The following is a 23,662-nucleotide window of genomic DNA, read 5'->3' on the forward strand; positions in this document are numbered from 1 at the left end:
ACTCCGCCACTCAACTGCCACCGTGGCCGAACGGTAAAACGCTAGACGCGTAATCGAAGGAAGTTTCGAATCGCTGGTTCGAATCCCAAAGAAGCCTGTGGAAACTTTTTTTTCTTCAAAATTCATGATCGCATTCCGAAATGAGTCACTTGTCGGTAAATCATGTATCGTATCCTTAAGGCGATTTAATACCCTGATTTTCATCAGTACCCATCTTCTTTTTTTTGTTGCAAATTTATAAAGTATATAAATATGTTCATCATCTCATGTCCTGAACTTATAAAATATCTCAACATACAAAGTGGTTTTAAACCATTTTAGAAAATCATTTTAGCCCTATATATCTTTTTGTTTACTGTATCCTGGTAACTGAGATGTGTGTTTCATAACAAACCATAATTTATTCTATTGAACATGTCCAAGTAGAATACATGAATAGAATACATTAAATCCTTTGTTATACTATCTATAGAAATATACTCACTGATTATAACACTGAATAAATTAAATAGGCCTAAATAATCTCTTCCACATAGACAATTTAATACTACACCATGTATGTATCTTCTATAATATGTTGTTAGAAAAAAGAGATAAAAAAAGGCTATAAGGTCATCAAAGGTCAGGTTATAGGTCAATTGGTTCAGGTCAAATTCAGGCATCAATTTTGAATACATGTGATAGTCTGTGATATCATACATGTCATAATGAGGCATCAATTTTGATATTTTGTCTGTTACTGGATATATAATGGAAATGTGTGAGGTGGATATACTAAAATACCTTGGGATGTAAATGGTGAGTACAATTTAGATTGCCTAGTTGAGTTGGATTGGGCAAATAAATATAAAATAATTACCAAAATCACAAAAATGAAGCTTACGGAAAACTACCTAATATGGTGGTATAGGTGACAAAAAATACAATCTTTTTCAACATTGCTGTAGTGTGGTTGTGGTAACCTGTTACCTATGGCTTAATTAAGTTTCAGTGACATAGGGTTGCAAGTTCAAAATACAAAATATAGCTCGACATTGAAAATAGAAGCATTTTAACCGGTTCGTTTTTTGATAGTTGTGGAGCACCAAGTTCATGAAGTCAGAAAAGAAATCAGGGACCACTTATTCCCATTTTACATATCAACATTATTTCCCTAATGTGTTAGCAACACATATCCAATATTTTAACGAAATCCGTTGATAGTAAGCTTTCCAAAATGAAGTGAATTTAAATCATCAGTGATGTACCTCCTTTTGGCTTCTATCTTCAAAAGCATGTAAGCTACATTGATACCGATGCCACCAATAAAACGAGAAGATTTGCCCCTTCATTTTGCATACCACTTTGTCCAATTTTTTTTTGTAATTTCTTCACAAAATGCAAAAAAAAAAAAAAAAAAAATCAATGGGTGTAGTACCACCTTAAGCAAATAGTTAAACATAATTTCAATAAAATGTAAGCTTTTACTGTCAGATATGTCCCCTTTTAATTTTGAGCAGAACAAGTGAGGTAAAGCAAAGAAAATTGACATTTACTACTACTAGCGCCAATGAATGTTATACGATTGTAAAACGGTACGATCCTCTGGGTGTGTGGGGGTGTGTGCGGGGGTGTGTCCTGCACGCGTATTTTTTTTCTGCAACTATAACGGGACGCAATACGATACCGGTATGTTATAAGAATCAAACTTACAAGAAAGATGGCTCTTGTCAAATCCTACAATTCTGTCAGAGAAAATATGCATATTTGCATTAAATTTTAATTAATTGACATAATTGATTAATTAATAAATATTTTATTTAATGATTTACCATAATTCCAAATATGTCAAACAATATGTCAAATTAAAGCTAATGAAATGCTTTATAAATTGGTCAGAGCGCATTTTGCAGAATGCATTTAGTACTTTAGTTACATGATTCCAAACATTCTATTCCAATTTTTTGCTATACACGCATAGGAGCTGTACTTTTAAAATCCGCGCCTAATCAATAATAATAGTCTTTCACTCCATTGTCAAACTACTGTGCTCCCTGTAGCATTATGGAGTGACCAGGTCCTAGAGTGTAGTCCTAGAGTGTGATGGTTTTGTAGCAGATGACAGTGCTCATTCAAGCCTGTCAAGGTCAGTTAGTAGCCACTTGCTGAATGGATGGCCATGATCAGCTATCAAAGAGATGCCTTGTGCAGCTGCCAATCACAGTAGAGGTTTGATAACATTTTGTTAAAAACCTAAATGTGATATAAGGACAAAGCTGTGCATGTTGGTACTTAATTGTTTGGATTCTTACGTTGAAATTCCCTTGTATTAGTATTTTTATGTGTATAGTGGTCATAAATTATATAGCTTTTAAATTTTGGGCATTTTTGCTCTGTTGCACTGTACCATTATGGAATTTGAGCAAATCAATTACCGAAACAAGCAGGTATACAGTGTATTATTTTATTTTTATTTCGTATCTCAGGAGCACAGCTCACTTGGTAAGGCATCAGAATTTGGTACACTAGCGCTTCGAACTTTAAATCGGAAGGTGGTGAGTTCGAGCCTCATCACGGTCACATTAATTTTATAAACCAAATATTGTTCGAACTTTTCATATTTGTTTTTCTTTTATTGTTTCTTTTCTTTGTCTTTTTTTCTTCTTGTTTTCTTTATTTTTTTCTTTTTTTTTCTTTGATCCATATTGCCAGTGTAAGGAGAGGAGGGAACTAGCGGCCCATTCAGTGATTTTTTTTCATCCGGACGATCGTAAAAATCATCAAAATTCAGATTTTGTACAAGACTGCGGAACTCAGTCTTCAATGATATAGTCAGTAATAATCTTTTGGTCATTATATGACTATCATCATTTGACGACTGAGTTCTTATGATACATCATCCGAAGAGCAGTTTCAGACAATTGCTTGGGATTGTTGGGGCAGAGGTTATCTTTTGAATTCTTTCATGACCACCACCGAAGCAGAGTTAAACCTGCAAGGACACTCGGTGTGAATTCAGTATCGAAGTTACGTAATGTTACTATGTCAACGGGATCACGCGCTTGAGTTATGAACCACGATCGAAACAATCACCACACAAAGTATATGGCACTTGAAGGCATATCAAAATAGCGTGATCCGGTAACCAAGAGAATTACGTAACCACTTCGATGCTGAATTGAACTGACCATGTCACTCGCCACAAAACAATGTCAAAGGTCATAAAACATCAACTTGGTGTCTTCTGCTAGTGGATCAGCCCTAAGCCGTGTAGGCCTATTTAAGACAAAAATAATGCATTTACGTGAATCTGTAATTTATATACTGACAGTATATATAAATTAGCTACATGTATTTGAATGGGGCTTCAACTTCGCCAATACTGCCGTTTTCTTGGGTTTTGTGCCAATTTTTTCATTAAATTTTTTTATAAAAGTAACAATTTGATTTTTTTTCACTTTCGCTGGGATCACTGAATGGGGCTTTGCAACGCGATATATTCAAAACTTGTATTCACCTACTGTTATAGCATTAATCCGATTATTACACAACCTCGCCAGCGTCAGCGCACTGAATGGTCTATTGTTCTATTGTGTCCGATTTGAGCGCTGACATATTGGAAAATGTTGCCAATCAATATTCATGAGAGTGTACATTCAACGTCCAATTTTCGAAAATTGGGTGACTTGTGCTTGGCAGGTACTAGGTGTAAAATACATCTGACTGGGCGTTTTAAATACGTAACGCATAAAGGCATTGACATCATCGAATGGCTGCCTATAGTGCTGTTAGTGTTAGGCCTTTGTGGGGGGGCTGTGTTTAGTTTCTATAATAATTATTATAAGGCCTACATTTATTTGTTATTCCTTTCTTTTCCTTTCTCTGTACTTTCTCTGAAACAACTTTAATATAGGCCTATACCGGTATACTTATTATATGTTACATGTAGGCCTATACGTAGCTATTACCATTATACAGTAATAGACATGCAGACATGGCAGCCTTGATATGTAATCATTCAGAAAGCGCATTCAATTTATTTAAATGAAGCACCTACAGTCAGTGGGGTGACAACGAACTGCATCAGCGGCTAATGTGTGCCTTTTGAGCTTACGGCTACTCAATTACACCCTTGAGTGGTATAACAACAAAAGGTACTTTTCGTTATAGTAAGCGCTTTCACGCGACTTTCGTTTGATCACTTATTGACAGTAGTCTGCTAGGTAAAGCGTTAATACACTGTCTGGTCAGCATACCGATTTAATGGTGGAAGCCCTTTGTCCCAAACAAAAGGTACCTTTCGATGAATAGCTTCTCAGATTTCAAATCGGCACAAGTGTACAATGCGTTACATAATCTATTGCCTCTCCATTCTTAATAGCTCCATGGCCAGCGTATTCAAGACATCCAATGCAAATAATCACCTAGATTATGACGTATCATACCATAAATATGGCGGAGTACTCAAATTCATTCAACAAAAGCATGATTACAAGCTATTGCAATCTACCGCGACAGCTCGTCTCACACACATAACAAATGCACAAATACGATCAAATAGGTTGACGACAACGTTTGATTGAATGCACTGCATTGTGCCATGATTACAGTGAAGGACACCGGTTCAATTCCTTTGTATGGAGCCAATCAATAATTTCACGCACATCCTCTATTATTGCCCAATAATTATTGCCCGGGATGATTGCACACTGTAAAAGAGCTATTGTTATAATGTTTGATGAAATCGTGTTTAACTACCGTATTTGCTTAAGAACGGCACAATACAGAGAAAGCAGACAGATTGACTACATGTGGTACATGTATATACATATAGGGAATGTGTGAGTCGAGTATTACCTAATTATAATAGGGGCGTATCCAAAAATGAATTCACGCCCCTTTCAAATGTCGAGCCAAAGTGCAGGCCCTATGGATATTGTAGTTGAAATATGTGTAATGTGTTATTACCTAGCTGGGGGGTTTACACCCCCCAGCTAGGTATTATAATCGTTTGGTTCTTCCGCTGGAAACAAACCACTGTAATCTTCTGGTTTTCTTCCGCTGGCAACAAAGTTAGTATGAGGAACCCATACCGTAGTAGCTCTGCACAATAGGTAGATAGATAGGGCAGCACCAATACGAAAATGTCATACCGATAAATGATGTGTCTGTTTTGCCCGTTATTTAAGTTTGTGTTGCGAACTACAACAAAGTGAAATTGCACATGTTCTTTTGCTCATCTATCAGGGCACAGTTCTTGAACCCCAATATATTTGTATATTCATTGAATAACCTTTGACAATAATGGGTACAAAAACTCATACCCTGTTCTCAAAATGCAATTATCATCTGTTCGTCATCCAAGCCCAGGGAATGTGTGTATGAGAGGATTGATGGCTAATATGATTTTGGAAGGGCTCAGAGGGAATTGAAAGGTTATTGCAAAAAACTTGAATAATAGTGAGTTAGTGACAGTGATTGGTGTACACTCTAAATTAGAAAGACTTAAAATATTAGTTGAGACTTGTAAATTTTAAGTCTTTAAGATTTATTTTACTGGGGTTGGATTTAAATTTTACTTTTGGGATCGGGAAATGAAAATCTATTTTTAAATCTTTCGAAAGACTTAAACATTAAACCAATGGTTGGTGATAGCTGGTGACGGTTGGTGATGGCTAGTGATAGCTGGTGACGGTTGGTGATGGTTAGTGATAGCTGGTTATGGTTGGTGATGGCTGGTGATAATTGGTGATAGTTGGTGACGGTTGGTGATGGCTAGTGATAGCTGGTGATGGTTGGTGATGGCTGGTGATAGCTGGTGACGGTTGGTGATGGCTAGTGATAGCTGGTGATGGTTGGTGATGCCTGGTGATTGCTTGAACTTTATGAAAGAAGTAGTCCTGACTTGGTATTACTGCCATGAATAGACGTATTGCTTGATAAGAAGTCACACAGACTTGTATTTAATATCGATATTTAAATCCCCATAAAGATTTATATTATTTTGAAATAAATCCCAGATATGCTTAAAATTAAATCTTAGGGAGTGTTCAGAAATACTTTGGTGGGGGGGGCTGGTAAAAGGAGGGGTGCCAAAAGAGTTTTGGACCTTAAAAGAGGGGGGACTAAAAAGTTTTAGGTGGTAGGAAAGGGGGGGCCAAAAAAGTTTTCCACTTTAAAAACCCAAAATTTTCGTGCGCTTCTACGCGCATTGAGACCCTATATATGGCAAGTTTTAGTTTTCAGTGCTTTTGTTTGAAAAAATGATGGCACTTAGTCAGTGTACACATATCTATTAATATAACATTAAAAATGTTCAACCAACATAGCAACATCTGGGATGGTCTAAAAAATACTGGCACTTTTTATAATAGAATTTTATATCTCTTCAAAGTAGGCTACAAACATGATTATGTACCAATCTGATCAAAATACAACTAAATCAAGAAAATATTGCAAATAAATAGTTTACTATTTCTCATCGCAAAATTATTTTGTACACATAGGCCCATGGGTAGATTTACCATAGGGCAGAGTGGGCACAGGCCCAGGTGCCACGGTCTTTGGGGGCCAAAACTGATACCTGTGTACATTTGCGTGACCAAATTAATCTCATATTTGACCATTTTAACTTTTTGCATAAATGAGTTCCAATTTTAACAATATTTGACAAATCAAGCTTTAATATGGCCAAAGTTTTTGTGCGGTTCGTGCGCATCTATCATAATAGTCACATATCCAAATTATATGCTGATATGCCTATGAACCTCCAAATAAATCCTCTATTTCATTTATCCCTGTAAAATCAAATAAACACCTTGATTTGGGAGTTGGGACAAATCTAAATTAAGTATAAAATGAAAATTTCATTGTGCTTGTATTTCATGCGCAATTGTCCCACCGGGAATGTTTCAAACATTTGCCTCCCTCACCCAGCAAACACAAAAACGTTTTAAAAACGTTTGAAATAAGTTATATTTTGGCTTTTGGTTTAGGTAAAACGTTTTAATAACATTAAAATGTCGGGTTATATAAAGGTCATGATAACGTTTTAAAACGTTTTGTATGAAAACACACTACAACAATATTTTAAATGTTTTCAAAAAATGTTATTGTAAACTATTTTTGCAAACATTTTTGCCAAATATTGTGTCAATACTTAAATAACATTATGTTAAAATATTTGAACCCAGTAAACACAGAAATGTTCTTAAAATGTTTTTTCAAAACCTTTTAATAACATTTAAATGTCGGGTTATATAAAGGTCATGAAAACGTTTTTAAAACGTTATTGAAAATATTTTGGGCAAACATTTTTCGCAAAATATTTTTTCAACCCCAAAATAACATTCTGTTTAGAATGTTTTGTATCAATTTTTCAAGAATGTTTTTGGAATGTTATTAAAAGGCTTTATACCCTTTATATAACCCGACATTTAAACGTTTTCTGTAAAACATTTTTGTTTGCTGAGCAGTAGATTATCAAAAATGTTTTTAAGGTTATGAAAACGTTGTATACTCATAATATACCCTTTATATAACCCGACATTTAAACGTTTTCTGACAACCTTTTATAACCTTTTGCGAATGATGTCGAAAACGTTTTGTGTTTGCTGGGTCAATGACCCAGATACCATGCCACTGGAAACAACATTAATTATTAAGTATATAATGTTTGTTATGCGATAATGGGGGGGGGTCAAAAAGTTTTGTCTGTCAAAAGAGGGGGTCAAAAAGTTTAGCGGTCCATCGAGGGGGAGTCAAAAAAGTTTTTGAGCGAAAATTTTGAGTTAGACCAGCCCCCCCTACCAAAGTATTAATGAACACTCCCTTAAAGGACTTGAATATTAAATCCAATGGACTTGCTGTCACTTGCATATTTAATCTTTCAAGGATTTAACATTTTAAGTCTAAGGATAGTCTTATTTTTAATCCAAAGATTTTGTCACTGATTACAGTCCGCATCGGATTTAAAAATTAAATCTTTTAAACTTGAAAATAAGTCTTTCAAGTCTGGACTGAAATTTATAAAACTTTGTAAAGACTTATTTTAATCCTATATTGATTGGTCCCTAACTAAGTTTTGAAAGTAAGTTTTTGGATTTGAATTCAAATCCCTGTAATTTAGAGTGTAGTAAGCACTAGTTAAAATAATGGCATTCAAGGTTAAATGTCAATGTAGTGGAGTTTCAATTATAGCATGGGAATAAGAGAATTTCCATGATTTATAGTGGTGTTTACAGGGTATGAATAATATGTCCTGAAACTGTGGCACGAGAAACATATATATGGTTTATGAAAGCAAGGCTGAATTTTAGGGAAAAGGGTTACAAATAATTGACCTTGGCTATATAAATAACATGTTTGTTGGTTGTGAGCCCTGTTGTGGGACTCAGCTGTACTTTAGTATAAGTATTGGAGTATACTGTGTGGCATAGTTTGGAAAGTTTAATAAGTTAATTTAATGAAATCTAATTTGGGTGCTGACTGCTGATATGAATTTGGCCTAAATGTATCAGACCACCAATTCATTGAACTGGAATTATATCTTGGTATCACTGCTGATGAAAGCTGTACTTTTATAATTTTGCTCTAAATCGTCTGATATGAGGGATGACTTTGACATGCTGAAGAAATATGCTCAATACTGGAATTTTCCTGTGATGATTTTGAAAGCTAGAGGAACTAGGTACAGGTATGTAGTATACCTCGACAATTCCAAGGTGCATATATAGGTCTGTAGGGGTGTTCACCAGTGGTGTAGCCAGTGGGGGGTAAAGCTTATCACCGAGGGGCACTCAAATATGACAGTGTACGCATGCGTGACCAAATTTTTTTTCAAACACCCCCTAAACGAGTTTTACCCTACCAGCAAATTTAGCCCCTTAATAAGGTTATTTAATATAGAATTTACCCCTAACAAGTTTTTGAGCTTTTGGCTAGTGAAAATGCAACAAATGTACCGTACCCTTTTGGACTCGTAATTTACCAACAATTTGAAAAGGTACCCTATTTAACAAGTTGTTCAGATTCAGAAAACTACCCTTATTCTTGAAAATCAGTGTTTTTTAGACTTAGCTAATAAATGCGTCACGCACCTTGCCGGAAAAAAACACCCCTTTTTACTTGCTTTTTTGGACACGCATGCGTACAGACCATGTGTGTGAGTGGCCCCCCTGGGGCTCATCATGGTGGTACTTAGGTCATGGGTACATCTTGAGAACTTGGTGTGTGAAGAAACAAACTATAATTATGTTGGCCCAACTATAAATCTGCTTGTTTACATTAATGCTACATAAGTTGCTTTATACATTTAAGGGGCTGTGCAATAATTATGACCCCCGGGCTAAACTTTCTGAACGGCCCACCAAAATTGCTTACCCCACCCCCTCTCGGCCTGCCAAAATCACTTGCCCCCCCCCCGGCCTGCCAAAAATCTTTGCCCCCCCCCTCTTTGAACATATTGCCAAATTTTTTGGATCCCAATTTGCAAACTCTTGATATAAGGTGCGAGCGGCAAGAAAATTTGCATATTAAAGCATTTCCGTACTGTTTTCCAAAGCCTTTTTGGAACGTTTAATTAAAAAGACGCCCCATGAATGTGTGTGCCAAAAATCGCTTGCCCCCCCCTTGGCTTACCGAAAATTGCTTCCCCCAGGGCTCATAATTATTGCACAGCCCCTAATCATTTAAACAAAATTGGTAAACCCCTCTCCAACACCCCCACCCCCCACACACACCCACACTTTCTAGATTATTGTCTGCACTCTATGTAGCTGGGATAAAAAAGGCGACCATCAACATGATCAATTGAAAATTTTGACATTTCATATATTAAACATAAACATTTTTTTTTCAAAAAGATCTATATACATCTTTTTAGTGTTTTGAGGTCGAAATCTATATCTTCAATACGAAAGGTCAACATTTTCATATAATGAACGGCTGTTCATCCCAACTTCATAGTGCATATCGTTAGATTTATAGTTTATACAATTTACTTTGAGGACTGTTAAATTTCAAAAAATCACTTTTTAATAGTTTGCCATAAAGTGTGTATCAAAAAAAATCAAAATTAGTTGATAGCAGAAGGATATTCCTCGTATTCAAAATGCAATTCGATATGTCTGATGTGCTCTCATGTCCCACAAAAAAATATGTGAAAACGTCGCTATTCGAGCCCTTAAACATAAATTTACAATGCAATCTGTGAAAAGCAAGGCAAGATCAAAACGGGCAGTTAAATTGTTCATTAAGTTGACAAGTTGTACTTATTATACAAGATGTGTTTTACCCTCACTTTGGAAAATGCTTAATAATAGGCTTCATTTAGTAGACCTGTACTTTTAATGCACTTTTGGTGCGCTCCTCGCCTTTGTTCCGGCAATGAATAGTTTGTCTTGAGTCTTTGTAGGTGGAAGGGGGGAGGGTCATAACATTTTCGACCCAATATAGGGGGGGGGGGGGGTCGTAAAAAAATTTGCTCGCGATAGGGGTCATAAATTTTTTACTGCGGTCACCGACATATTCATGACCCCCCCGCCGAAGAAAATGACATCCCCAAACCCTAACCTGCAAAACACAGGGTGGACAGGGTAAGCCAGAATTATACCTGGGTAATAATAATTCTTATTTATGTTTTAGTCGAAGACACCATGTTTATCATCACCGTTCACCATGATGCTAGTTTTGAATAAGATAAACACACTATCTGTGGTCATCTTGTGACTCCCTACATTTTGGTCATCAAAAGTATTATACCCCCCCCCGTATTTTTCTTTCCGAAAATTTATGACCCCCCTGTATATTTGGGACCCCCCTTCCGAAGAAAATGATAGCCCCGTAAGGGGTATATGGGGCTCAAACTCAGTGACAACCAACCTCACAACCAGTGGAACAATTTGCAGGGGTCAGGTCAAAGATCATGCAGAGGTCAAATCTTACAAATGCTGCATACGGGGCTCAAACTCAGTGACAATAAACTTGGTGACAAGAGTAACATTTTAGAATATTTTGCAGGGATCAGGTCAAAGGTCAGCTGGGGTCAAATCTTCGGATTTCAATATCTGGACATCTGTAAGAGGTACCGGGGCTCAATCTCGGCGACAACCTCATGACCATGTTGGAACATTTTGCAGGGGTCAGGTCAAAGGACATCATTCTGGGGCCAAATCTTAGAATTGTGTTATCTGGACATCTGCAAGAGGTACAGGGCTCAAACTCCGTGACAACTCATGACCAGGGGGGAATTATGGAACATCTTGCAGGGGTCAGGTCAAAGGTCATCTGGGGTCAAATCTTAGAATTGCATTTTCTGGAAAAGGACGGTACAGGACTCAAAACTCGGTGACAACAAACCTCATGACCAGGACGGATACCTCCACAACACAAACATGCCCCAGCTAGGTTTGTGGTCTATGACCATCATTTGCCTCTAGTTTATTATAAATGTGCAATATTTATGTCTTGAGTTCACTTGTCTCGGTGGGTTGGAGGGGTCACACCCCCATGGGTGATAGTGTTCGCGCTCCTGGTTCCTCCTGGCTAGCCTACCGGGACAATCTTTTATAATTTTTATTTGATGACATGCTTTGCAGCTCTTTGTATGTGTATTTTTGATGTATTTTACCCAGCAAACACAAAACGTTTTAGACATCATTCGCAAAAGGTTATAAAAGGTTGTCAGAAAACGTTTAAATGTCGGGTTATATAAAGGGCATATTAAGAGTATAAAACGTTTTCATAACCTTAACAAACATTTTTGATAATCTACTGCTCAGCAAACAAAAATGTTTTACAGAAAACGTTTAAATGTCGGGTTATATAAAGGGTATAAAAACGTTTTAATAACATTCCAAAAACATTCTTGAGAACTTGATACAAAACATTCTAAACAGAATGTTATTTTGCGGTTGAAAAAATATTGTGCGAAAAATGTTTGCACAAAATATTTTCAATAACGTTTTAAAAATGTTTTCATGACCTTTATATAACCCGACATTTAAATGTTATTAAAAGGTTTTGAAAAAAACATTTTAAGAACATTTATGTGTTTGCTGTGTTCAAATATTTTAACATAATGTTATTTAAGTATTGACACAATATTTGTCAAAATGTTTGCAAAAATAGTTTACAAAAACATTTTTTGAAAACATTTAAAAATATTGTTGTAGTGTGTTTTCATACAAAACGTTTTAAAACGTTATCATGACCTTCATATAACCCGACATTTTAATGTTATTAAAACGTTTTTACCTAAACCAAAAGCCAAAATATTACTTATTTAAAACGTTTTTAAAACGTTTTTGTGTTTGCTGGGTAGCCAGTTAATGTAAATAAATAAATAAATAGATGTTTCTCAAGTTGTAAATGGGACTAATTCGTTATGGAATTACTGACATTTATACAGGGTGATAATTATGATAATATAGTATACAGTGTCTTTAATTTATGATATTCATGTAATAAATTGATATCAAATGAGAGATCCTATTTTTCTCTTAAACATGTTGAAATTAGAGTTCCAAATCGGTATATTTCGAAGATATCATCAAAAACTGTTGAATTAGTCTCAAATGTGGTATACCACAACTGAGGCTAATTCATCAGTTTTTTGATGATTTCTGCGCGGGAAATATACCGATTTGGAACGCCAAATTTCAAAATGTTAATGAGAAAAATATATGCGCTTTCATCTGATACCAAAATTTGCATTTTGATGGGGGTAAAGTGGGGAAGAGGCTATCAATCAGGTTGCCCACCTTTAATGGCTATTATTCAAAAGTATTAGCACCTCAACTAAATGATATTCATTTGTAAAAAGTGGTCATCATAACTTCATGTAACTTTTCAAGTTTCTGGCTTTTACCCTTTGACTTTACTCCTGGTTTTATTCATGTCATTACTCAATAGCTTTACTCCTAGCTCAACTCTCAAACAATACAGTAGGCCAGGTATATTCATGTGTTTGTTAAGGAAAACTTGACTGCTATACTCAGGTGCAACTTGCCTTTTTCTTACACAATTCACTGAATAAACCATTGTGAATGAACGCAATGATGCGTGGCGCTATAAATTGGGCCACGTGTGTAAAACAAATTTCGTAAAATATTTTTCCACTCATTTTAAAAAGTATTAGTGGGTGGGGAGCTTAGGGGCTGTGCAATAATTATGAGCCCCGGGGTAGGGTAAAATTGGGGGGGGGGGGCAAGAAATTTTTGGCGAGCCGAAAGGGGGGGGCAAGCACTTTTGGCAACTTGGCAAGCCGAGAGGGGGGCAAGCGATTTTTGGCACACATTCATGGGACGCCTTTTTAATAATTATACGCTCTAAAAAGGCTTAGGAAAACAGTACGGAAACGCTTAAATATGCAAATTTTCCTGCTCGCAGCGCTCGCAACATACATCTAGACCACATATGGTGTGCGAATGGCGATCCCAGAAATTGGGCATGTTCAAGTGGGGGGGGCAAAGATTTTTTGGCGGGCCGAGAGGGGGGCAAGCGATTTTTGGCGGGCCGAGAGGGGAAGCGATTTTTGGCGAGCCGTTCGTAAATTTAACCCCCCGAAGTTGCATCTCAGGTCGTTAACTTCAACTTGAATACACAACCAACCGTTTACATTATGAACTTTCCATGCAATGAATATTTATGAAAGGTCATTGAAGACCCTCCCACTCGGCTATTTCAAAAAGGTAATCAGGCAATATAGCATGTGCAATAAATTAGCATTAAAATTAATCTTATTCTAATTATCTTAAAACATTTTAAAAACACTTTGATTTTAGCGTATACTGCTGTGTGGATTGAAATAAAATAGAAGCATTCTATTAGCAGAGAAGTAAATGATTTCAAACAATGATTAAAGTTGCGGTCGAGGGTTCATGATCCAGCCTCACACGCCGCACAACATTTCCCCCCTCTCGGCCTGCCAAAAATCGCTTGCCCCCCTCTCGGCCCGCCAAAAAATCTTTGCCCCCCCATCCCCCCTTACACATGCCAAATTTTTGGGATCCCAATTTTCAAACCTTAAATGGTCTAGATATGTGTTGCGAGCGCAGCGAGCAGGAAAATTTACATATTAAAGCGTTTCCGTACTGTTTTCCTAAGCCTTTTAGAGCGTTTTATTTAAAAGGCGCCCCATGAATGTTTGCCAAAAATCGCTTGCCCCCCCTCTCGGCTGGCCAAAATTGCTTCCCCCCCTTTCGGCTCGCCAAAATTTTCTTGCCCCCCCAATTTTCCCCTCCCCCTGGGCTCATAATTATTGCACAGCCCCTAAGTAGTTGTCCAATCTATATGTTTTAACTGTAATTGATTCGAAACCAGTAACAAGTGCACCGCAAAAAGGGTGAGGGTTAGGACTATATTACACCCAGCCCACCCCTTCATTTTTTTATTGTAAACATGACAATAAGGAAGCCTGAAATCTGTACCAAAGTATGTTGCTGTCAAAAGATGTATAATAAACATATTCAAAAAGTTACGTTTGTTACAAATGATAAGTCTCTGTTCCGTGCTTCTTACTTTAGCCCCGGGGGGGTACTCAAGTTTGGTTTTGGTAGGGACGTGCCGCTGAGATTTTGGAAGTAGACCCATAAATATACCAATTTGTCAAGAAATTTGGACCCATTGATATACCAAAAGTCAAAATTTTCGGCCGAATTTACCCAAAATGGTCTTAGTTTTTACAAATTTTCCCAAAATTTTGGGAAAATTTTGAAAATTTTGGAAAAAATAAAGGAAAAATTGGGCTGTTTTCCGAAAAAATTGAGAAAATTTTGAAAAAGGACCCATTCATATACCAAGAGGGGCTTTGAAAAAGGGGTTATTGATATCCCAGGAGGCTGAAAATGTTCCCCATGTGTGCGGCACGGCCCCGTATGGTCATTTGTACTGAGTGCCCCCCCCCCCCGGGACTTTAGCCCGGGATTTCAATTCCATAAAGACAAATGTACACGTAGATGTGGTCCAATGTACTATGTCCAAATGTAAAGTGTATTGATGTTTAGAATTTGGAATGTTGATTCCTACGAAGACAAATAGAGTTTGATTTCTTTGTGTGTTAAGGGATCTGGAATGAGCGTTTTGAGCGTTTCGACAGTATTTTTTGTGGGACATGAGAGCACATCAGACATATCGAATTGCATTCTGAATACGAAGAATGTCTTTCTGATATCAAATAATTTTCATTTTTGAAATTCACGATATATTCTTAAAGTGTATGTAGCTGGGAGGAAAAGCCGACGATCAATTGAAAATTTTAACCTTTTATATTGAAGCGAGAAGAAAGATGAATCGAGGAAACATACAGGTGGGTAAAATTTCAAGGCCCCCCTTTTTGCATCAGGCCCCCCTAACAAGTGTTTGTGAACGGTCCCTTATATTAAACCAGTATAACAAGAATTTTGTCATTTCGTGTAAGGCACATGAAGAATATTATGTAATGGGCAGTGTGTATTGATGTTTGGAAATTAGAATGTTAATTCCTGTATACAGGTCAGGCATATCACTACGTGGGTCTACTTTTCGGCGTAGTATTCCCGCCGATTACGAGCTGATCAAAGTATAGTTATAATTGGTAAACTGTGAGAAAAGCATGTAGCAGCGTTAAACCATTTCTAGCATTTTTTCCTAGCTATAGGTCTAATGAAAAAAAAAAAGACTACACGTATGGAAAGGTACGTGGTGCATACTAGTATTCTTATGATATGTCAATGTGTGATTATTTCTCAAACTCTTGAATATATCCCGTTATTTCTGGTCTCTGTAAAAACCTATTGTTGGACTTGCAGTTGAATATATGTGTTGAAAGAATATGGTAGGGGAGACCGGGGCAAAGTGGACCATGGGGCAAAACGAAACACCCCATTAACTTATGCATATGCTCAGGGGCGTAGCAAGCGGGTGGACAGGATGGACAAAGTCCATGGGCCCGAGGGTTCAAGGGCCCCGAGAAAAAGCGAAAATTAAATAAGGGGTTCAGCTTGAGGTTTATATGGTTGAAATTAGAGCCTTCGTGGCTGAAATTGTACCACTTACCATACTTTCACTTTATTATATGTATAAAGTGCAGTGTTTTGTCAACACTAAAGCGGTAGGGTGGTTTACCGGATCTTGATGGGCCCCTGTAAGATTCGCCATAAAGCAGTTTAATAAAATTATTAGTTAAGTCAAAAACTTCAATTTGGTGACCACTCTCTGGCTAGTAAGGTTTGACGATTGATTCGACTTATATGGACCATTTAGAAAAAAAATAGCTCCCATGTCCCTCGCGAAAATCCCGGCATATTTCGCTAGAGGCCAAAATCCAAAATGGCCGCCGCCACCATTTTGAAAATTTAAGTTTTGAACCAGAGCACCTATAATTATGCACAAAGACACTTTTTCGGATATGTCGAGTACAAGGATTCCGATTCTGACATTAGTTTGACATTACGGCATCATTTTCACCCAGAAATCCAAGATGGTGGCCAGCACCATCTTGAAAAATTTAGTTTTGAACCAGAGGACCTAAAATCGTATACAACGACACTTTTTTTGGATAAGTCGACCACAAGGATTTCAAATTTGACATTACTTTGACATTACGGCCTCATTTTTACCCAGAAATCCAAGATGGTGACCTAACTATATATGCCAAAATGATACTCTTCCATTTTAAAATTTCGATCTTTGTGGTATTTACAATATTAGTAGCAAGAGGCCCATATGTCGGAAAATCAAAGTAATTAAAGAAAAAAAAGGACAACAGCAAATTTAAATTAAATCCCCTATTAGAACACCACAGTTAAGCGGCTGAGATAATGAGTGAGTTTTCTGTCACTTAAGTTACCTCATTAGTTTGGATTAAAATGACCAGAAAACTTTCCTAATAATAATTGCATAATTTTTTGGCAAAGAATAATCAAAATAAATTTTGACCGACTATTATTATTAAAACGCAAAAGTCCATGGTAAAAGAGCCATGTATGTATGAGTGTATGTGACATGTAATCGTATTTTTTCCTTATTTCAATGTCAAATATTTTCTATAGAATATATAAATTGTTGACACGGAATGATTTATATAACTGGGATTTATGTATACATTATTTTGTCAATGGTTTCCATGACTACTTGATTCATGAGAAGACACATGAATAATTTTCATAATGATCAAATGACCCGTGAATTCTGTATAGCTAATAATAGGCCATAAGTTCATTTAATACAAATGTTACAGGTAGACTTAGGACTATCAAATTTAGTTACGATGATAAAAATATGGAATGACTTCCTTTTCCATTTTCTTTGCAGTCATTAAAGTTTCAAAATTCATAACCATACATCTTTGGCCAAGGATTATAGACTTTAGCAAACATGGAAACATATGAATTAATTTACATAGTTTACAAAATTAATTCAGACAAAATAGTAGCAAATTATATTATTGTAAATGATTTTAATAGTGCACTTTGAAAATAAAAATGTGCAGCCCATGCAGTTTTTCATTGTTTATAAAGGTGGCCTACCCCTGCATGGATGATGATGACCCTCTCATCATCAATGACAGATAAATACCCAGTCTAACGTATTTCTCATTTACGTTAGAGGGAGAGGAGGGTCTCAGCCTCCTAACGAATGGACTTTCGTTTATAGGACTTCATCGAACTTTCGGGTTGTTCCCTTAGGGATAAGGCTAATAAAGGAGATGTTAAAAGGGCCCCGTATTGCTCCTTGTCCATGGGGCCCCGAGGCTCTTGCTACGCCCCTGCACATGCTGCCCTCAATCTACAAGCTCATGTATTTAGAACACGGCCAGGATCCAGCATTGTTTGTGATAGGGGCGTTCGAGTGAGTGTGCTTTTTACAGAAAATGTCTGTTTTTCATATGTTTAACCCGATAATTTATAGAAATATTACTATCTGCCAAAGTACTGCGCTTTTGCTGAATTACTTCGATAATCATATTAATGATAGATGTGCTTAAGGACAAAAAATTTCGCGTTCCCCCCTCGCGTCCGCTCAAAATTTTCGCGTTCCCCCTTGTTTTCCCAATTTTCTCCATTTAAAATTTAACAATCCCCTCCTGGTTCAACTAAAATTTCAGGTTCCCCCTCAAGACCACAAAAAATTTCGTGTTCCCCTAAATTTACCCATTCCCCTGCCATAAATAACGATCGCTCCCTAAGTCTACTCTATGCATGGTAACAGGGGTAGCATACATTTGCGTACATGATAGTGATGCATGTTGGGAGAAATCTCACTTGGTCGGGGCAAAGTGGAACGTGTCTAACGTGGATGGGGCAAAGTGGAACGCCAGAAATGGGGCAAAGTGGAACGCCAGAAACAGTCCCCACTCAGAACTATGTAATACAATTGTATCCGGCCATAGTATACTGATGTACCATTTCTGTAACGCCCCTCCATGTTTCACTTTTCCTCACCCCAAAAAACCTGGGACAAAGTGGAACGGATTTTTTAACCCCCGGGGGGGGGGGGGGTTCTTACGGTTGCTGACTTTCTCTATACCTACTTTTTGCTATTTTTGCCACCCATCAGTATACCAATTTTTCACAAAAAGCACCCAAATTTGCCCTAATTGGGCACTTTTAGGGGCATTTTTGCCCAAATGCGCCCAATTGGGCGCATTGGTCTCCACTGGAAACCCACCCATCGATATACCAAAATTGCTGAAAAGGTACCCCAAAACCGTGGCACATCCCCGTATACCTTCAACCAGGGAGAACCCCCTCCGGGGTTCACACCATTAAATAAAACTGCGTTTTTGATATGTCATTAACTTTATTTATGTCATTTGTTAGTTAGAGTCCTAAGGTAAGATTATAAACTTAAAGTTTTGACATGCCTTGCTTTGTAATCATGTTTGGGCTGAACAAAAAAGTTTGATTTCTTCGTGTACTAAGTCATTTTTTTCTGAATTTAACAACAGGAGCTGAAATGAACGAACACCGTAATCAAGCACCAGCATCAAGTCCCGGCATCAAGTAGTGAAAAGACAAGGAAGAAATGTGAAAAGAGAAAACATGCAGGTGGGTAAAATAGCATACTAGTAAATGACTTTCGATATAAGTAAGTTTGCCACTCAGGTTAAGACCATTTTTATTTGCACAACATGCAGCAATGGCACTTGCTGGACTCACTGGATGTTGTTTCCTGGCACCTCCCCGGATACCTCTTTAGCTCGTTTAATCTTCCTCCTGAAAACATCCTCACGGGGGTATCACTGGATGTTGACTTGGGTGCTTGTTGGGTCTGTCTAGTCAATGTTAAGTTGGGGTTTCTTGTTAGTCAAATTTTATCGTTGTCATCAGGCACAGAGAACTCAATCCAAATTTCTATTGCCTCAGCAAAAAGGATTGCCTCATGTCTTTATACCGGTTTTACATTCATGAGTTTGCAGATACAACATAGATTTCATTAATAGAATCAATAGGTTATATTATCATATAACAAAGATATCAACTACCAAAATTGGCTTATCAAGCACATTAGAACATATATTAACATGCTTGGATTTATATAGATAAAACATAGATAGCAGTTGGAACCAATATAATATTATATATAAATTTGAAGAAACAAAGATACTATAATGGAATCAATTTGGATTCATATACCTGGCATGTTGTATCAACATGAATTTCACAAATATCCAGTTACGTAGCTTTTCCATTGCTGCTGTAGAATGTATTCAAGTGACAGTGTATTGATGTTTGGAATTTGAAATGTTAAAGTTTCTACGTAGACAAAATTAAAGTTTGATTTTTGTGTGTGTTGAATCAGTGTTTCAGAATTTGACAACAGGAGCAGAAATAAACGGACACCGTAATCAAGCATCGGCATCAAGCAGTGAAAAGACAAAGAAGGAACGTGAAAAGAGAAAACATACAGGTGAGTAAAATAGCATACTATGACTTTCGATATAAGTAAAGTTGTTTTCTTTAAACTTCCGTGGTCGGGGTATGCGCTGGTGAATTGCGATCGCGTAAAAGTGACAAGGTCGCCTACTACGCGCCGAACAGACAACCAATGGGTCAACCGACTTGTTGTCAAGTGTGTTGATCAGCCAATCAGCGTGATTGCTTATTTTTTCTGTGTGTACGCTCGTAGACGCTTGACGCACAGCTCGGACCACGGAAGTTTAAAAAAATCAACTTTACACGCATGAAGTAAGTTTACCACTCTGGTTAAGACCATTTCTATTTGCACAACATGCAGCAATGGCACTTGCTGGACTGACTGGATGTTGTTTCTCGGTACCTTCCCGGATACCTCTTTAGCTCGTTGAATCTTCCTCCTGAAAACATCCTCACGGGGTATCACTGGATGTTGACTTGGGTGCTTGTTGGGTCTGTCTAGTCAATGTTAAGTTGGGGTTTCTTGTTACTCAATTTTGTTATCGTTGTCATCAGGCACAGAGAACTCAATCCAAATTTCTAGTGCCTCGGCAAAAAAAGATTGCCTCATGTCTTTATACCGGTTTTACATTCATGAGTTTGCAGATACAACATAGATCATGATGCAGTCATGTCTACAGTAGAATTCAACTCGACCTTTGCAGGACTTAAACCCCATTAAAAGCTATTAAACCAAGATAACACTCATTGAAAACAGCTCAACTGATTAAATCATATCTTCTCTGGTTAAATACACACATCATATGTTTCTGTTTTACACGTACAATGGAGCAATGCGCTGGGATTATACTTTCAGTTGGGTGAACGATTATAAAGCGAGCGCTAGAGAACAATTCTGCATGGTCTTTGTTTACGAAATGAGACAATACGTGCTTATTGTTAACCAGCGTTCTTGGAAATGAGAAACATGGTGGTTTGCAGACTTAACACGGTTTGGAAATAATTTCTTTATATTTTTGGTGTTATCTGTCGTTTACATATCCTTCCTAAAACACCAAAGTACGCATATTTCCAAACATCTAAATTAGCTAAAATTTTAGGACATGTTACAAAACTATATTGTCTAGAATTTTAGAAGAGTACTTTTAATATTGGCCGGTTATTTTTCACACAGCGACGTTAACTAGGCAATGTACTATTACCTATAACATTAACTAAAACACCAAAGTACGCATATTTCCAAACATCTAAATTAGCTAAAAATTTAGGACATGTTACAAAACTATATTTTCTAGAACTTTAGAAGAGTACTTTTAATATTAGCCGGTTATTTTTCACACAGCGGCGTTAACTAGGCATATCCCCATACTTTTAACGTAGGCTATTTGTAGAGGTCACGCGTCAATGGGAAAGAGCACTGTGTATTGTGTATAGGAAAACGGACAGTAACTGCAGTATGTTTCATTAATAGAATCAACAGGTTATATTATCATATAACAAAGATATCAACTACCAAAATTGGCTTATCAAGCACATTAGAACATATATTAACATGCTTGGATTTATATAGATAAAACATAGATAGCATTTGTAACCAACACAATATTATATATAAATTTGAAGAAACAAAGATACTATAAAGGAATCAACTTAGATTCATATACCTGGCATGTTGTATCAACATACATGAATTTCACAAATATCCAGTTACGTAACTTTTCCATTGCTGCTGTAGAATGTATTCAAGACTTCAAGTGAATGTGTATTGATGTTTGGAATTTGAAATGTTAAAATTTCTACGTAGACAAAATTAAAGTTTGATTTGTGTGTGTGTTGAATCAGTGTTTCAGAATTTGACAACAGGGGCTGAAATGAACGAAAACCGTAATCAAGCATCGGCATCAAGCAGTGAAAAAACAAAGAAGGAACGTGAAAAGAGAAAACATACAGGTGGGTAAAATAGCATACTAGTAGATGACTTTCGATAAGACTTTCTAAGTTTGCCACTCAGGTTAAGACCATTTTTATTTGCACAACATGCAATGTCACTTGCTGGACTCACTGGATGTTGTTTCTCGGTACCTCCCCGGATACCTCTTTAGCTCGTTGAATCTTCCTCCTGAAAACATTCTCACGGGGGTATCACTGGATGTTGACTTGGGTGCTTGTTGGGTCTGTCTAGTCAATGTTAAGTTGACTTGTTAGTCAATTTTGTTATCGTTGTCATCAGGCACCACGGAGAACTTATTCCAAATTTCTATTGCCTCGGCAAAAAAGATTGCTTCATATTCTGTATAACGATGATTCAGAACCAGAAAGCCGTAACTCACTATGACCAGCTCTCGCAATGAACATAAAGTTGGCTCCTTGCTTTGGTCTTCGGAAATCAATGTTTCATCCACAATGTATTTTGTATTCTACTGAATTTTGTTATGATTAATGAATTGTATCTTTTATAGTGCCCTGATGACTTAATGCACATTTTGTGGGAGAAGGTGATTGTGAGTTGAGGCTTTCTGGCTCTCAACCCTCGATACGGAGTCTCATGGAAAACAAGATGTTTTTTTGTGTCCCTCTGCTGCTTGAAATACTTTGTCCCATTAATTGCTAACCGGTTCATGATTTACAGGGTTTTGTTCTGGACCTGATTCTTCCTAATACTTTACTCGATTGTTTCCCAATTGAGCTGCTGTAACATCTTCGTAACACCCTGTCACAAATCTTGCTGTCCTCCTTTGTACTTTTCCAGGAGATCTTTATTCTTTACCCTGCCTATATTCCAAGCAGTACAGCATATTGAAGGTGGAGGTTTCACCATTGAGTGGTAAAACTACTATTTGAAAATTTCTCATCAGGAAGTTGTGCAGGTTGTAGCATAGTGAGTCTGAACATCCCACTTCAAGTTGTTTTGAATATGAATACCTTAGAAATATTATGTGGATGTGACTTCTTCAAATGTCGTGCCTAGCATTTTATAGGTTGGGTTTTCAGGATCTCCATTTCTGAAATTTAGAGATGGTTGAACCCGGGACCTCCAGGCTCCAATTGCAGTGGGGAGTGTTTGTACCGTGACCGTCATTGCAGAAAGCGCGGGAGAAAAGGTAGCTTAAAGGCCCATATAAAAATAACAGATGTGGAAATAGGAGTATAAACTGACCAGCAGTAGATACCAGTTGTAGTCCAACTAATTCATGGCATATTAGATGGCCTAGGGGAAAGTTGGCCCATATTTGCAAGACTATCCTTGCCTTCAAGGTTAAACAAACCTACTCATGTTACCCTCTGGCCATGGGCTGGCCTGGTGTCAGATCTTACCCAGGGAATGATGACATTCCTATATTGGCCTTTAACTTCATTAAATGAAATATGATATCTATACTTTAATTAGCATTGGGTTAGATCTTATGCTTCCTATATTGTTTTTGACAATGAATTTGGTTATTAAACTAAGGATGACATTTAAGCAAATTGTAAGTAATTCTCACTTTTAGACATTACTTCCAAATATACATGTAGAATATATGCCAAATTACGGGCAATGTATTAATATTTGTAATATGAAACGTTAATTCTGCACGGACAAATGAAGTTGTTTTCTTTGTGTGTTAAGTCAATGTTTATGAATTTGACAACAGGGGCTGAAACTACTGGACAAGATTACCATGTACCTGCCAATAAGAAGTCGAAGAAGAATGTCGAAAAGAGGAAATTTACAGGTTAGTAAAACCTGGTTAAACCAGAAAGTACAAGAAGCATATTAGTATATAAATTACTTTAGTAAAATATAATGACATTTTGTGAAAGTTTAGTTTACTACCCACGATTTA

The 23,662-nt window shown here is 37.0% G+C and overlaps 1 protein-coding gene across 1 annotated transcript in view; it reads left to right on the forward strand.

Annotated features, from left to right (window-relative positions):
* LOC140136010 (uncharacterized) overlaps positions 1-23,662 on the forward strand; it is a 117,141-nt gene that overhangs the window by 4,463 nt on the left and 89,016 nt on the right. Inside the window, exons 2-4 of the mRNA XM_072157719.1 lie at positions 19,762-19,869; positions 21,678-21,785; positions 23,471-23,551. Of these exons, the coding sequence (XP_072013820.1) occupies positions 19,762-19,869; positions 21,678-21,785; positions 23,471-23,551 (297 nt within the window). The remainder of the gene's footprint in view (positions 1-19,761; positions 19,870-21,677; positions 21,786-23,470; positions 23,552-23,662) is intronic.

The sequence above is a fragment of the Amphiura filiformis genome, chromosome 16 (genome assembly GCF_039555335.1).
Source record: "Amphiura filiformis chromosome 16, Afil_fr2py, whole genome shotgun sequence".
In the NCBI taxonomy this organism is placed as follows: domain Eukaryota; kingdom Metazoa; phylum Echinodermata; class Ophiuroidea; order Amphilepidida; family Amphiuridae; genus Amphiura; species Amphiura filiformis.